General features: G+C 31.9%; 1 protein-coding gene across 1 annotated transcript; it reads left to right on the top strand.

Moving 5' to 3' along the window:
* The first annotated feature begins 270 nt into the window (after nucleotides 1-270).
* LOC102804846 (protein SpAN-like) lies at nucleotides 271-6,980 on the top strand. The gene is made up of 10 exons (XM_085504060.1): nucleotides 271-339; nucleotides 951-1,134; nucleotides 3,534-3,663; nucleotides 3,970-4,039; nucleotides 5,039-5,242; nucleotides 5,545-5,671; nucleotides 6,101-6,232; nucleotides 6,340-6,462; nucleotides 6,596-6,709; nucleotides 6,809-6,980. The coding sequence occupies exons 1-10, from the start codon at nucleotides 271-273 to the stop codon at nucleotides 6,898-6,900; spliced, it is 1,245 nt and encodes a 414-aa protein (XP_085360186.1). The 3' UTR covers nucleotides 6,901-6,980.
* The last annotated feature ends 9,319 nt before the right edge of the window (nucleotides 6,981-16,299 follow it).

The raw sequence follows: 16,299 nt of genomic DNA, 5'->3' as shown, positions 1-16,299 counted from the left end.
ATTTTCATTTCACCAATGATTTCATTGCAAAAATATTTTCAAAATTAATCATGTTAATTTGATTTATTTTAAATTGCAGTTTTATTAGTCATTAAATAACGTTGTATGTGTATTGGGGGAATCTATCCACGTGATTTATATTTTTTGGGCTGCAAACCAGCGTGACAATCGCAGTGTTATAATGACAATAGTGTCTTTGTTTTGTTTAAAATTGTAACAAGATTCGCTTTTGCATCATGTAGACTTGGTAACCAGTTATTATTGATTGTGATGGCAAAGATTGAAACAATGTATTACTTACTGTTATCACTAGTGGTATTTGCGTATGGTGCGCATGCGGTGAGTAATAAACATGTCATTTTCGAATATGTTTATTTATATATAATGCATGCATGCTTTCAGCAATATACAAAACAATATGTTATGGTTTATACGAGGTAAATTTAGGCAACACACCAAGCAACGCATGCGTTGTCCCATGGCTTTATTTCTTTACTTATCTCTTATTTTCTTTTTAATCAAATGGGTTGGATGTTATTTAAATTTGTTGATGAATGTTTTTACGAGGCTTGTATACCAATGTATTGATGTAATTGATGAAACCAACGTTATTGATCAATTAAGGCATTTTCGCAAATATTGTTGGTAGATTGCTAAAATGTATTGGGATGATTTGATTCCCAAACTATGATTTTGTGACAATTAATTGTTTGGCCATTACATTTTTGCAGTTCCGAATGCTGGAATGGCATGTTATTATGAATGAGAATTATGTATTAATGTATTAAATGTATTTGTTTATATTTTTATTTTCTATACCAAAATGACGCCTTTCAATATTCCAATACAAATCACACAAGACAGGCACGTTACTAATTCTGCGTCACTACAGTACATCATCATCAATCATATGTATATCAAAATGTAACCATATGTACTTGTTATTTCAGAATGAAAGTTTAGTGGATGCAGATGGTAATTTCGAGCATGATATAAAACTAACACCGGAACAGCTTGCCATGATAGAAGAAGATATAACAGCCCAGAACAGTGGTGTTGAAGCTAGAAAGGCTTATAGTCATATTGCGACACGTTGGCCAAGTGGCGTTATTCCCTATGATATTTCGTCTTCAAGTAAGGACAATGTACATTTATTCTACTCTTGACAAATCAGTGTTAAACACTATCATCTTTTGGGAAAGCATACCCTGTCCTGAAATGTTTTCATCACTTTGAAGTTAAGCGTAGTTAGGTTTCAGTGCTTACTTTGTTCAGATGTTTTAAATTACTTCAATGCATGTAATAACAAGATCTCGGTAATCATGTCACATAGCATTTGCAGCTTCTTTATATTGTAATATCCTAAAATTACACTATTTTAATACGATCTATTGTTTATATTGTAATATTCCAAAATTACGCTATGTTAATGCGATCTATTGTTTATATTGTAATACCCCAAAATTATGCTATTTTAATACGATCTATTGTTTATATATCCTAAAATTACACCATTTTAATACGATCTATTATTTATATTGTAATATGCCAAAATTACGCTATTTTAATACGATCTATTGTTTATATTGTAATATGCCAAAATTACGCTATTTTAATACGATCTATTGTGTATATATCCTAAAATCACACTATTTTAATACAATCTATTGTTTAGATTGTAATATGCTAAAATTACACTATTTTAATACGATCTATTGTTTATATTGTAATATGCCAAAATTACACTATTTTAATACAATCTATTGTATATATTGTAATATGCCAAAATTACGCTATTTTAATACGATCTATTGTTTATATTGTAATATGCCAAAATTACGCTATTTTAATACGATCTATTGTGTATATATCCTAAAATTACACTATTTTAATACAATCTATTGTTTAGATTGTAATATGCTAAAATTACACTATTTTAATACGATCTATTGTTTATATTGTAATATGCCAAAATTACACTATTTCAATACAATCTATTGTATATATTGTAATATGCCAAAATTACACTATTTTAATACAATCTATTGTTTATATTGTAATATGCTAAAATTACGCTATTTTAATACGATCTATTGTTTATATTGTAATATGCCAAAATTAAACTATTTTAATACAATCTATTGTTTATATTGTAATATCTCACAATTACGCTATTTTAATACAATCTCTTATTTATATATCCTAAAATTATGCTATTTTAATACAATCTATTGTTTATATTGTAATATCTCACAATTACGCTATTTTAATACAATCTATTGTTCATATATCCTAAAATTATGCTATTTTAATGCGATCTATTGTTTATATTGTAATATCTCACAATTACGCTATTTTAATACAATCTACTGTTTATATATCCTAAAATTATGCTATTTTAATACGATCTATTGTTTATATTGTAATATGCTAAAATTATGCAATTTTAATACAATCTATTGTTTATACTGTAATATCTCAAAATTATGCTATTTTAATACGATCTATTGTTTATATTGTAATACTCCCAAAATTACGCTATTTTAATAAAATCTATTGTTTATACTGTAACATCTCAAAATTATGCAATTTTAATACGATCTATTGTTTATATTGTAATATCCTAAAATTATGCTATTTTATTACAATCTATTGTTTATATTGTAATATCCTAAAATTATGCTATTTTAATACAATCTATTGTTTATATTGTAATATCCTAACATTATGCTATTTAAATACAATCTATTGTTTATATTGTAATATGCCAAAATTATGCTATTTTAATACAATCTATTGTCTATATTGTAGTATCTCAAAATTATGCTATTTTAATACAATCTATTGTTTATATTATAATATGCCAGAATTATGCTATTTTAATACAATCTATTGTCTATATTGTAATATCTAAAAATTACGCTATATTAATACGATCTATTGTTTATATTGTAATATGCCAGAATTATGCTATTTTAATACAATCTATTGTGTATATTGTAATATCTCAAAATTATGCTATTTTAATACAATCTATTGTGTATATTGTAACATCCCAAAATTATGCTATTTTAATACAATCTATTGTCTATATTGTAATATCTACAAATTACGCTATATTAATACGATCTATTGTTTATATTGTAATATCTCAAAATTACGCTATATTAATACGATCTACTGTTTATATTGTAATATCTCAAAATTACGCTATTTTAATACGATCTATTGTTTGTATTGTAATATGCCAAAATTATGCTAGTTTAATACAATCTATTGTCTATATTGTAATATCTCAAAATTATGCTATTTTAATACAATCTATTGTTTATATTGTAATATACCAAAATTATGCTATTTTAATACGATTTATTATTTATACTGTAATATCCCAAAATTACGCCATTTTAATATGATCTTTTGTTTATATTGTATAATATAATTATATTATTGTAATACATTATATTCTTTATATTGTTTATAAGTTAATATGACGGTATTGTATTAAAATATATTGTTTTATATTACTATAGGCCAAGATGACATTACTGAAATACAAAATGCGCTTTCCTATTGGGAGAGACTCACGTGCCTTCAGTTCCCGCAATATGACCCAGCAAACCCAGAACACTCAGCGAGAATACAGTTTATAAAAGGAGTCGGGTAGAGTTAATGCATGTTATTTACATCACAGGACGCTTTTGAGTCGTTTTGTTCCTTGAAAAATCGTGTCCATAACATTGTATTATTGTGCAGTGTGTTCCATTTGATACAATGATTGGCTGGACTGTGTCTTATTTTCTGTCTCCTTCTATGAATTCGTTATCCTATTCTGTAATGGTCAACGTGTTTGCCATGAACCTTCTTATCGTTTAATTGTAAACACAATTATGGTGTAATATTTGTTTGACAGTCGTTTTCTTTATTTTCTGCTATTGAACTCTTCATATTATACTTTTACGTTTAAAGATGCTGGTCTTGGGTTGGACGTGTTGGTAACGGAGCTCAAAATATTTCGATAGGAACCGGTTGTGCAAGTGTGAGTAATGATTTTCTTGAATGGTATCAATGTCTAATAAAATTTAGTATTTACGATAAAATAGAATCACAAACACATTGAGATGAAACTACTGTATCAATGCTCATGATGTTTTCCTGAAGCCATTTTCGGACATTTTTATAGGGAAATATATATAACTGTATGCCTGTATGTCAGAACAAAAATAAAAAAGTGGCTTTCATATTAAATATTGTTCTTTTTGAATATTGTCTTAAATAGTAAATCACCGGGAGGTCAGTGTTGTCAAGAAAATGGACACCGTTCACTATTTTGATTGGGATTTCAAAGTATAGAATATAGTCCTTTAAGCGGACCCTCCTGTGATATGAAGTCCGACCTAAGATAAAATGCCAAGGCCACAGGGACTTTATAACCAGAAAAAATAGCAAGTACAATGATCTGAGTTAGAGGTTAGAGTTTGGGATAAACAGACAAATGGAGTGACCAAAAAGGTTACAATTTTGGCACGGGGATTGATCAAACAGTTTAGACTGAGGCATAAACAGACAAGGTGATTGGCCAAACAGGTCAGATTTGGGCATAAATGGATTGTTTGATCAAATAGATTAGATTTTTTTCATAAATAGAAGAATTGATTGTTCAAACAGGTTGGAATTTGGCATAAAAACACACGGGGATTGATCGAACAGGTTAGATTTCGGCATAAACAGACATGGTGATTGATCAAATAGTTTAAGTATAGCATAACAAACAAATGAAGTGATTGGACATTTTCAATTACCACTTTGAAATGAATAAACATCTCTTCTCGTTAACTTTTGAAATGATAATTGCGCAGACATCCTAGAATTCCAGCAAACTATCATTCTATATATATATGGTTTTCATTCCATTGCTATATTTCTATATTTCATTTCATTAGTTCGACGATCATACAAGTTGTGACTGATATTATTTTTTGTGTGGCAAGAAAGTAGCAGTAACGTTTTTATTTTCCTTATGTATTTCTCTAACTAGAAAGGAATTATTGTACATGAAGTTGGCCATGCAATAGGATTATTGCATGAGCAAAGCCGTCCGGATAGAGATAATTATGTTATAATAAACGAGGAAAATATTATAGCTGATGCAATCCACAACTTCCACAAATATGGGACCACGACAGTTGAAACATACAACGTGCCATACGACGTAGGATCGATAATGCATTATCATCAAAATGTAACAACAATTTTCTGTTTCATAAATTTTCTTTTGAATTTCATTGGGTGGATATTCAATGGTTTGTTGCATTTACATACTTGAGTTCATAAAGTGAATATTCCAGGGTTTGTTAGGTAGAAATTCAATGATAAGTTACGTGGATATTCCAGGGTTGGCATATATCAGGAATCATTACATAGATATTCTATGATTATCGAGAATAATGCAGTGGATAGATGAATATATTCCTTGTTATGTCGTTTTAGTGATTTGTAAAATGCAACTATCAGCTATATGATATGATTGTTTTGTCTTTTCAGGAATTCAGTGTCAATGGTCTGAACACAATAGATGCAATTAACGCGGGTGATCAATCAAAAATGGGTAACCGTGATTACCTTACCGAAGCTGATATTGAGATAGTTAATATCATGTACAGTTGTCCATGTGAGTATAACATATGATTTGTTGTAGAACAAAATGCGTTATAAACACCTTAGGGCCAAAGATTACAACAAGATTTGGATCACTTTGTTCCTATTATGTAATACTCAAAGTTTGTGTTATACTCGTTCTTTGAACCCATCATAACTCAAAGTTGCAATATTCTTTCTTACGCGTCCTAAATAATATTTTCTTATTCCGATTCAAATCAAACCCTATTGTGTGTTATTCATGTTCCTTCTTCTAAACGCAAAACAACTGTTGTATATCATGTAATTAACCACGGATTGCATAATTAAAAACACGCCCTGACCAATTAGAAAATAGTTATCAGGCAATTAAAATGTTGGTATATTATAAAATGTATTGAGTGGTTGTACTGCGATTTTTAAATGATATAATACAGTATGAAGTGATGTTTTATATGGTTAGATGACCAATATTGCTCTTCCGGTTGTCCTTGGTCTGATGATGGTGAATGCGACGACGGTGGAGTTATGTCCGCGTACAATATATGTAACTATGGCTCAGACTGTTCAGATTGTGGAATTAGACCTCATCCACGTAAGTATTGGATTGCTTACCAACATATTTTTTTAAATATTTTTATTACCGATCGTTTGTAATTTTGAATTTCCTGAATTTATCTGCAACAATTTTGTATTGTACAGAATGCAATAACGATTGCAAATGGAATGCCGATGGTATGTGTGACGATGGGGGCCCTAACTCTATATTCAATGTATGTGATTATGGTACCGACTGCAACGACTGTGGAGTTAGATCTGATGCAAGTACGTATAATCAGTGCATGTGGCGTCTATTCTGGTCTCAACACTTTCCGAGTAACATTGATATGATCAACGAACTAGAATAATGTATATATATATATACCATTAATAATGATTATTCAAATTTATTATTCAGTCTGTGACACACTGTGTAACTACAATGATGATGGTGAATGTGATGATGGTGGTCCAAATTCAGATTGGAATGTATGTCCATTTGGATCTGACTGTATGGATTGTGGAATTAGAGGTATGACACATAGTACTTATATATATATATTGGCTCTCATCCATGTGATAACCAGTTTGACGCTTTGTAACAACTTTGTACCTAATATTTTGTTTACAGTTGGGACGACAAAACGATCTCTGAAGAAAGAAGTACCACCGAAAAAGACAAGTGATTGGAAAAAGAAAAAAACTACTTCTTCAGAGCACTGAAAACTTGCAGTTGCATGTTAAACATAGTTTAGTTGAACCATTGTAAACGAAATTCTAATAAATATTACTGTAGATAATCATTTTCTGAAATATTACTTACATCCACCAATCAATAAATACAATCAATGTGACACCTTCGGCTAGTAAATCTACAGCAGTCAGGACGATCTCCATGGTCACCAGACCAGCTTCCGGTATACCAGCTGCACCAATACTGGCTACAGTTGCCGTGATGCTGGAAATAATATAGAAACAAGAGTTATCCCTAGTTCGAGACCTGATAATAAAATTATGTGACAAAAAGTATTAGCTATACCACGATATGAAATAATAAGTGCATGATTTAGAATAAAATGACTACGCATTTGGGATGTGATAACATATTCTTGGAGTAGGTGGGATTGAAAGCATAATAATAGAGGTACGCCATATAGAGGCATACATCAAGCAAAATACGCACAGTAAGCTTGAGTAACAAAATGAGTAACGAATGTCACCGTTCCCGTTATTTAATTTTAAAATACTCATGTTAAAATAATACATGGAGCATCTGCAAACAATTGAATTAATATGTACTCTATGTGGGTACAATCATCATAAAATAAGTTCCCTTAATCTGATAACCGAAAACTTTCATTGACCCAGGTCCAAAATCACAAGTGCAACTAAACTATGTCGCATACATGCTCAAGAAACTGCATTAACCTTGATGTAACTTTAATAACAACTTGACGTCTTTGTTAATTCAGGTCTTTGTATATTACCAGGAGCTGGGTTTCTTTCATTATCACCACTATAATTCTCAATAAATGTAACCTTGGCACCCCTCTAGTTTCCATTGAGATTGGTAATGGTACGACCCATCTGTCACTGATTCAGATCAAGGTCATGACCAGGTCATGACATCACTAAAAACCCTAGCATTACAATTTAAGCTAATTATTTATTTTGAGCATGCTCAGTTGCTCTGTCAGTGCAGTAGGGAGAGGGAATTTTCGATGAAAAAAAGACTTGTTCATCAACCGGCCAAGTTTCATCGATATCTGCTGCAGAATTTCTTAGAAAGTGTTAGAGACGTCACAGACGGAAAATTGAAATAAGAATTAATAGTCCGCCTTTCAGGTTGCGCCTGAAACGGGGACTAAAAAGACTATTTCACCGTTGCGATGGCATCAGGGATTGAATTTGTGAACAAAACGTGTCGGTTTTTATATTGTCACGAGATGGCATATATATGACGGCGCAGTACCATGGATCGGATAAAATGTAATGAGCAGGGTCCTAAATATAATTGTTATTGGCAACCAGTTTTTCTATTGAATGTTAGTTATATGATCACTTTTACGGTCTTCTCAGTCAGACGAGCAGATGTATTTTGTAGAAGAGTAGACTGTTTGCATAATCCATTTTCGTTGCAACAAAGGCATGGAGTTGTTTAGTTATGTCTCGAGAAGGATATTTCACATCAACTGATACAGTAAAGGGTATAGTTGTGGTCGTTTTTAACGTTTTAAAAATATACATTTTTATGAACCAAAATGGGTTCTAGAATTCAAATTAATCAATTCGAATATGGTATTGTGACATCAACGTTAGTTATAATTAATATTAAAGTATAAGCCAATCCTACTCACCTGATAATTATATATCCTCCAATATCATGAACACCTGTTCGATGAAGATGGCAGCAACGGCCTTGTAGAGGGTGGTGTCATCCATATTAATGGTGGCCACCACCGGTAGAACAAATTGTGTCACTCGTTTATCCAGACCTGTTTTTGTTCCTAAACATCGAATGGTCACTAGCGATGTCGCCGAGCTAAACGAATCAATGAAAGAAGTCACATGTATTAGTCACGTGAATTTATATCCAACTCACCAAATCGAATATAATTGTTATTGTTATAATCACTCAAGGCTACTTTATTTTAGGATCTGTTGGATGTGATTTCTTATTTCTCCCTTCAAAATTCGAAGCCTTTAATGATGCTTAAGGTTCTGAGAATACAACTTTAACACGATGGCGCATTTCTTAATCATTAATTGGGCTAATCGATTTAGCCATGAAACCACAGTGTTTACCTGTACTGTATATTTTCGTAAAACAATACAATTTTTAACTGAATAATTTAAAGTAATATTTTGTTACATGATTATAGATATATATTTCCCTGGGAAATAGAAAAATGCACATTCCACATTGCCAACAATACGGATAACACTTATAAAACATGCATAGTCGAGTGTTTTATCTTGAAACATTACATGTGTGTTTTTTCACTGAATGCGGACTAATAAAATCCGTTAGGCTACGAGGTATTTAATTCACCACGTGTATCGATTTCTAGTTGTACTAATGTTGGTAAGACCATATAGGTTGTTGCTTGACAAAAAGATTATTTTCTGGAGGTAATATCATGACCCATCTCATTATACGATGAATTACATCACTTTCGGTGATTGCCTAGTTGGCTTATATACCATAATGTTTACTCACAAATAACTCCATAAAACACGTTTCTAAAAATACTGAAAGATTAATGTTTTGATAGAAAATCCAGGTGTTATATTATATTATACACATGTTTTCAATTACAACACTGTGTTTTCAATTAAAACGGTGCGTTTTAATGAAAAACATGAAAGTGCTTCCAAGATGTACAGTGTGCCTGACAAATTTGTTTTTTTACACTGACTTTCATAGGATCATACATATATAAACACACCATTAAATATGAAGACATTAATTCACGCTAGGGGATAAAGTTACTGGCGTTAAGACCATCTAGATCAGTCAACAAAATTAATATTTAGAATTAGCCTGGTCAGCTACTGCAAACAATTATTTCCCAAAAATAACTGACGTTTAATTTTAAAACACATGTTATCATTGCCATATTTACACAAGTCATTTTATGTCAAATAAATAAAATATCTTATAATATATAATTATACCCCATACAGTACAGTGCTTTGACAAAATTATCTACTCATTATAAAAGTGAATTAAAATTAATTATGACATTATAAATTTATATAAACGTTTTGAAAAATGAATAACTAAATATTTTGAAAGCCAAATGATTGTAAATTTTAATCATTTATTTCACATGTTTATTTGTTTATTTGACCTTATAAAAAAGTTAAAATATACTCTGAGTACAATAGGTCTATTATAAGTCTGACAAATAATTTTCTTATAAAATTTTGGAAATGTTTTGTGAAACCATGATTTTCTGCTCCTTTGACCTTTATGGTAAATTTTCTATCAAGTCTACAGAAAGTTTATAGTTTTTTTAGTCATTCCATTTATCATTTTTTGTAGAATATGAATTTGGTTTACTTCAATAATAAATTGTTTGTATTTAAAAAAATATTAAATTATTAATTGTGTACATTTGAGGATGGTGTGATAGCGCACTCAAATGGACTAATGATCAGTCACTTTGTTTATTGGTCCCGGGTGCAAATCTGTCAAATCAGTTCAGCCAGCCAGACATACTATTCGTAGCAGAACTAAAATTCATCATCAATATCCGCATTCCCACCCACCCAAGCACCAATGATTACTGTGTTTTGCCTTTCTCACAACCATTCATGTGATACTTGTGTATTTTAAAATTGTTTATGTTGCTGACTGTTCTTCAATTTGAATTGTTATCCATATGTTATCGATATGTTGTCAATATGGCCATTCTCGCAGGTCACCAATTAATAAAAGAGGTGTTCCTGCCCCAGACTGTCAGTCCCTGTCTGTGTGTTTTTGTCGTGGTAATTAAAGCATTATCCTTACATATTTAAAAAGCACTGAAATCTAGCACCTTATTTTTTTGGGGGGGGACTAATTTCTACAGTAGCAATGACGTATATGTACCAAATAGGAAGATAACCAAAGCTAATTTTTTCCAAGGCAACAGTGGATTGAAACAATGCAGTTTTTTGGCACAGTGTTCTAGCGCCCTCGTTTGACATCTAGAAATTGATTTGAAGTTGATATTGACAACCTAGACTATCGTTATAGTGAGTCAATAGAACGCCAGGAATATAAGGCATATTATATAGATGACAATTAAGGTGTGATACACCGACACTTCCTGTTACCACAGAAGAGGCACTACAGGTAGCCCCACTCAGAGTGATTTACCCATCATAAACTACAGGTCAAGGTTACCAATTTTTTGTCACAGGAAGTATGGAAATGCTGTCATAATCACAGAAGATGGAAAAACAGACCTTATTTTAGCTACTCAATGGATCATTTTGCAATATGTTATTTGAATAACAATATTAGAGTACATCTTGGCGATTAATGTGATTTTTAGCTTCAGAAAAAATAATAAATATTATGCATTGTGACTGTACACATGTAATTGATGATTGGTAACACTAAATTAATTATCGGGCACAAGGCCTATTTACAGGGTACATAGAAACAATAAAATCTTGAAAAAAATGAATAATTAAAAAAAATAAACAACTTACATTAAAAGTACTGAAGATCAAATGCCGTTCTGACGCCCAAATTAAAGTGTAATCAGTGTAATAAAAATACCAATTTCAGAAAATTATGAAGCGGAGCATTGTTTTCCAAAAAAGAAAATTATCTTCTATACAAATATAGCTCAAATCATTCATACTGTTGGCACACTTGTACAAAAAGGTAATTTCTAAGCAATTGCGGTGTTGGCACAAATTCTGAATTCTAAAGTGAGAACATGGAGAAGAATATTCTTCACTACCATACTGAATATTTGTTTTTAGCACAAATATTTCACAAACATGCGTTGCACTCGATCTAAGGTGTCAATGTATGTTTTATTCTATGGAAAATATAGTGTGCAATATAACGTGAAAAAGCTCTTAATCTGAGTAAAATCGTTACTAATAAGTTACTCGAAATAATATTAATACTATAAACATTAAGGACAAATGTGATTACAATCAAACAGCTAGTCCCTTACTGTCGTTCACTACATAATCCAACAGTTTAATAACAGTTTACAATCACCTTTGCATTATTTATTTTTTTAGTCAATTATGGAATGTTTGTTACTGCTGTGAATATAACGAAAGCAATGAAATATTATTTTTCAACTGAAATTTTGTTTGTCAAAATGAGTGGGTGCAATAAGTGTACTTATAGTTTTCCCGTTTTATTATTATATATATAGATTAACAAATAATGAAAATACAAAAAATTTATTCAATGTATTTATTATTTAAGTTTCTTGTTTCTTAAGTTTAATTTTTTTTGTATTTTCCCATTGTCTGTCTGTATTATATCTTTGGATTATATCTGTATCAATATCATATTTTAATTGAAAGTCTTATATGATTCTGAGTAATGTTACTACTGAAATATCATGCATGGTCTTATAGAGAAAGATACCGATAGAACAATGTTTTTATATCTTATTGGACAAATTCCATGGGAATCGTATAGAATATTTAGGTTGCGACTATAATTAAACTCAATTGAAACTCTATATAGGGTTTTCTAATTTTTTTTTAATGAAATACAATTTAAGGTAGAGATGCAGGTTCGTGGGCACTTTGGAGTCAATTTTTTTTTTTGCTTTTTATTATCCAAAATGTCTTGGCTATAGACTGTTGAAATTTTGTAGAATTAAGAATAGTGGAACATACTCAAAAAACGATTTTAAAATATAGATAACAGGTGCAAAATTATCTCTTTTGAATGCTTAGCAAGATTTAGCAAGGCTGTACATAAATAATAATAAAAAACATGGTAAAAAGAAAGAAGTGACGGGATCTCCATATTATGCACTGTATTTAACTTTTTACAAAACGATAATACATTTAAATTTGAAACTGTAACAGCCATTTTAATTATGAGCATTAGCAAACTTCTTACTGAGTGAATTGTTATGCAAATTAGCAATTATCTCAGCTTCTTTTTAGTGCACATTCCAGAAATTTAAAAATAAATAGCTCCTAGACGCTTTGACCTTTTGTTTTGAAATTTTCACAAATGCTTGACAATGTGTTTATCTTTAAAACGCCGTCGGGGCATTCTTTTTAGTTGAATAGTGTTACAGCAATCGTTCAGACAACTAGCCTGGGTGTTAATTTATGCATAAACTTGAAGTAGTGAAATTTGAGCTGCTGCCCTACAAAATTGACAACTGGTAGACAGTTTTCAAGACGGCGCTTTCTTCATAGTAAACAGATGTACCCATAAACCAATTTTGACAGGAAATAGAAGCATGGTTTAGAAGCTAATTTTTTTTAAATCACTTTTGACCAAAACAGCACATTTTTTTGCATATTTCAAACTACAGTGTCCATAAAAATAAAATACTAACAAAACTTTAAAATTCATACAATAAGCTTTCCGAAAATATATAGTTTTGTGGACAAGGGAGGTCATCTTGGTTTCCTAATCAACTAATTGAAATACCTGTCAGGTAAACTGCATCTCTACCTTAATACAAATTGTAACTTAATGTATGAGTGAATCATGCGTGTTTTCTTGTGTCAGACAGCTTGCGACGTATACTAGACGAACTCAAAGGTGTTTTTAAACTCGGAATTCATGCAACCATTGATATATTCTGCGAGAATGATGGCGGCCATGTATGTTTAACAAGATTGTACATTAGCCATGTTTTTACATAAAGAGAACAGAACGTATCCCATGATGATTACACAAATAGAATTGAACAATAATAGCCAGAAAGCATACTGAGTATAAACACGCTAATAACGTGTGTTTAAGCCATAAATGATTAAATTTATTCCCGACTTCAAATATGACCCGTGTATTAATAATGATTATCATATACCTCGTATTGCACGGCCTCGTAACGCTATGGGAATCCCGATGCGCGAGCCGTGCAATAATTTTCCATATCACGCCCGGGCCCGTTTACCATATTTGGTAAACGCGTCTATTTCCTGGAACTACTTTCTGTTTATAAACAACGCGCGTAATTTGCGTATGTGCTTCGATAATGGCTGACGATATTATTCCGTGGATGGAAAATATACCGAAAACACCAGTTGGACTCATTATTACCCTGACGAAAGCCGACATTCCACCACAACCAATCATAAATATAACTGGTCACAAAAACGTGTCAAGTTTACAGCACTACGATACTCACATTCAGCTGGCATCGGTGTCGCGGGATACACCCAGCGACACCGATGCCAGCTGACCGTCTGACGATACTGTGATACGCCAGAATCTGGAACTGTAAACCAAACTGCTTTTTGTCAAGCAATTGTTTCTCATTCACCGACTACGGTTTTCAACAACTGTGAAATTAACGTGCCTTTACCCGTCTTTACCTGTGGCTACAACATCAGCTCCAAGAAATCGTCCGTTGTCGGACGGTCAGTAAATGACCAACTTAGCTGGACTGTAGTGTCCATTCTTAAGAAAGCAAGTTTATAAAGAGTTCATATTTATTACCGTTAAAATATTGTTATAAATTTATGTCCATTTGCTGTTTCATTAAAACGTAATTTGTGGATATACTTGGTGACATTCGTTTGTCTATAGATCCCTGTCACTGACGTCATGTGGTACCGGTCGTGTGAGAGATGTTGACGCGTTTGCGTCATTTAGAATCCTCCGTTCAAATCCGCACCAGTAAAAAGGCCCGTATCGAAACTCGGGTGAAATCGAATAAGTTTTCTTTTGGGCCAGACGAGCGAAAAATAACATAACTAAAGACTTTTTTTTCATATAAGGTATATGATAAAACCTTTATGGACTGGATACGGCTTTTGCGGCCCGAGGTCGTGCGGCGGAAGCGCCCGAGCTTGCGAGGGCGCGTAAGCCGTACGACCTCGGGCCGCAAAAGCCGTATCCAGTCCATAAAGAATAGTAGCATAGGATGTCCACATGAAGCGATGGGTCATATGAAATTATACACTATGTATTGAACATAACCCAAAAATATTGATACTGTCTGGCCCTAAATTCGTCTTAGATAATTCTGCGAATAGAACAGATAATTGTTATTTGGTGGAATTTTACCGACAAACACAGGACACACAAATTCGAAAACAAATAGGTAATAACATTGTTATTTCAAGTACCAAAACAACAAGATAGGTATACAAAAAGAAAATTTTGGTTTGCAATAATGAAGATTGAATGACATATGCCAATTTTGATTTCAGTAATATGTTATACTTTTATGACATTTTGTAAACCTAAATGCAGATATTACAATGTTTGAATAACATATCGAGATCAACATAATTAACGAACACTTCGTCATGGCGTTTCAAAAGTCACAGGCTCTAGATTGTGACGTTGATGGCGAATTTGTTGGAAAATATGACTATTACCTTTATATAATCTGTATAGATTGGGACATATTTAATGTCATCACTATGACCTTTATATCATCTGTAAAGATTGAGACATATTTAATGTCATTGCTATGACCTGTTTATAAACTGTATAGATTGAGACATATTTGAATTTAATTGAATTGAATTTCACTACAAACAAACAATTACAAAATCTGTATTACATTACTGCGTTACTAATAAAAAAAAGAATTTGTGGTGGGGATCACAATGTCATCGTTAGGGTTTGTATATAAACTGTATTTACTGTGATCTTTATATTATCTGTATGGATTGGGACATATTCTACAGGTCTACAGCTCCTTTTTTCATGTCTCGTGTCCGCCTTGTGCTTAAGTGTGTACAAGGTTCAGTGCCTAACTCTTATTTTTAAAAATATTAGAATATAGAACAAACATATATGGTCTGTGCATTTTACCAGAGTATTTATGTACCAAGTTTAATTGGAATGTCATTGTATTTTATTATAAATTGTTATGCTAATTAGCTAGTGCACCATGTACGAAGTGTCGTTGAAATCCGACCAGCGATTTTTGAGGTATACGTAGAACAACTATACAAAGACACAGTAACTGCAAAAAACATTGACATAATACACACCGACTTCCTATACTGTAATATCAGTCTCACTGATAAGTGTACAAAGGTATAGACAATAATGTCATGAAATTATTTAGTTACTCGAACCTACTTTTTGCGGGAACATTGCAATCCATATATGGGAATAGTACGTGTATAATTTCTCTTAGCCTATTACGTACTTATTTTGAAGTCACGTGATCGAATTATGAGGTCATCTTTATTATTCGCTTAGTTTTCTTTAGTGAGCGTGTGTTGTAGTTTAGAAGCGTTACGATGAAGAATACAGTTCTTTGGTGTTTTATTCCTGAATGGTGCGTGTGTTTTCATTGATTTCGCCCTGTTACCATTCCTCGACAGATGGGAGTGCACTGGTTGCATGTGGTCGTCCGAGCGAGATTTGTGTTAGTGTTGAACCGATGTTGTCCTTGAGAGTCGATGTCGTCGACTATTGATTGGCGCGAACACCGT

The sequence above is a fragment of the Saccoglossus kowalevskii genome, chromosome 9, assembly GCF_978046115.1.
Source record: "Saccoglossus kowalevskii chromosome 9, keSacKowa6.1, whole genome shotgun sequence".
Taxonomy (NCBI): domain Eukaryota; kingdom Metazoa; phylum Hemichordata; class Enteropneusta; family Harrimaniidae; genus Saccoglossus; species Saccoglossus kowalevskii.
The sequence above is the reverse complement of the archived record's forward strand: the minus strand, read 5'-3'. Positions and strand labels throughout refer to the sequence as shown.

Bases quoted from the DNA above. Each gene is read 5' to 3' on its own strand.
- LOC102804846 (XM_085504060.1), top strand. From the start codon at position 271: ATGGCAAAGATTGAAACAATGTATTACTTACTGTTATCACTAGTGGTA. The intron at 4,040-5,038 runs GTGAGTAATGAT...TTCTCTAACTAG, and splicing joins TAGGAACCGGTTGTGCAAGT to AAAGGAATTATTGTACATGA. The intron at 6,463-6,595 runs GTACGTATAATC...TTTATTATTCAG, and splicing joins TGGAGTTAGATCTGATGCAA to TCTGTGACACACTGTGTAAC.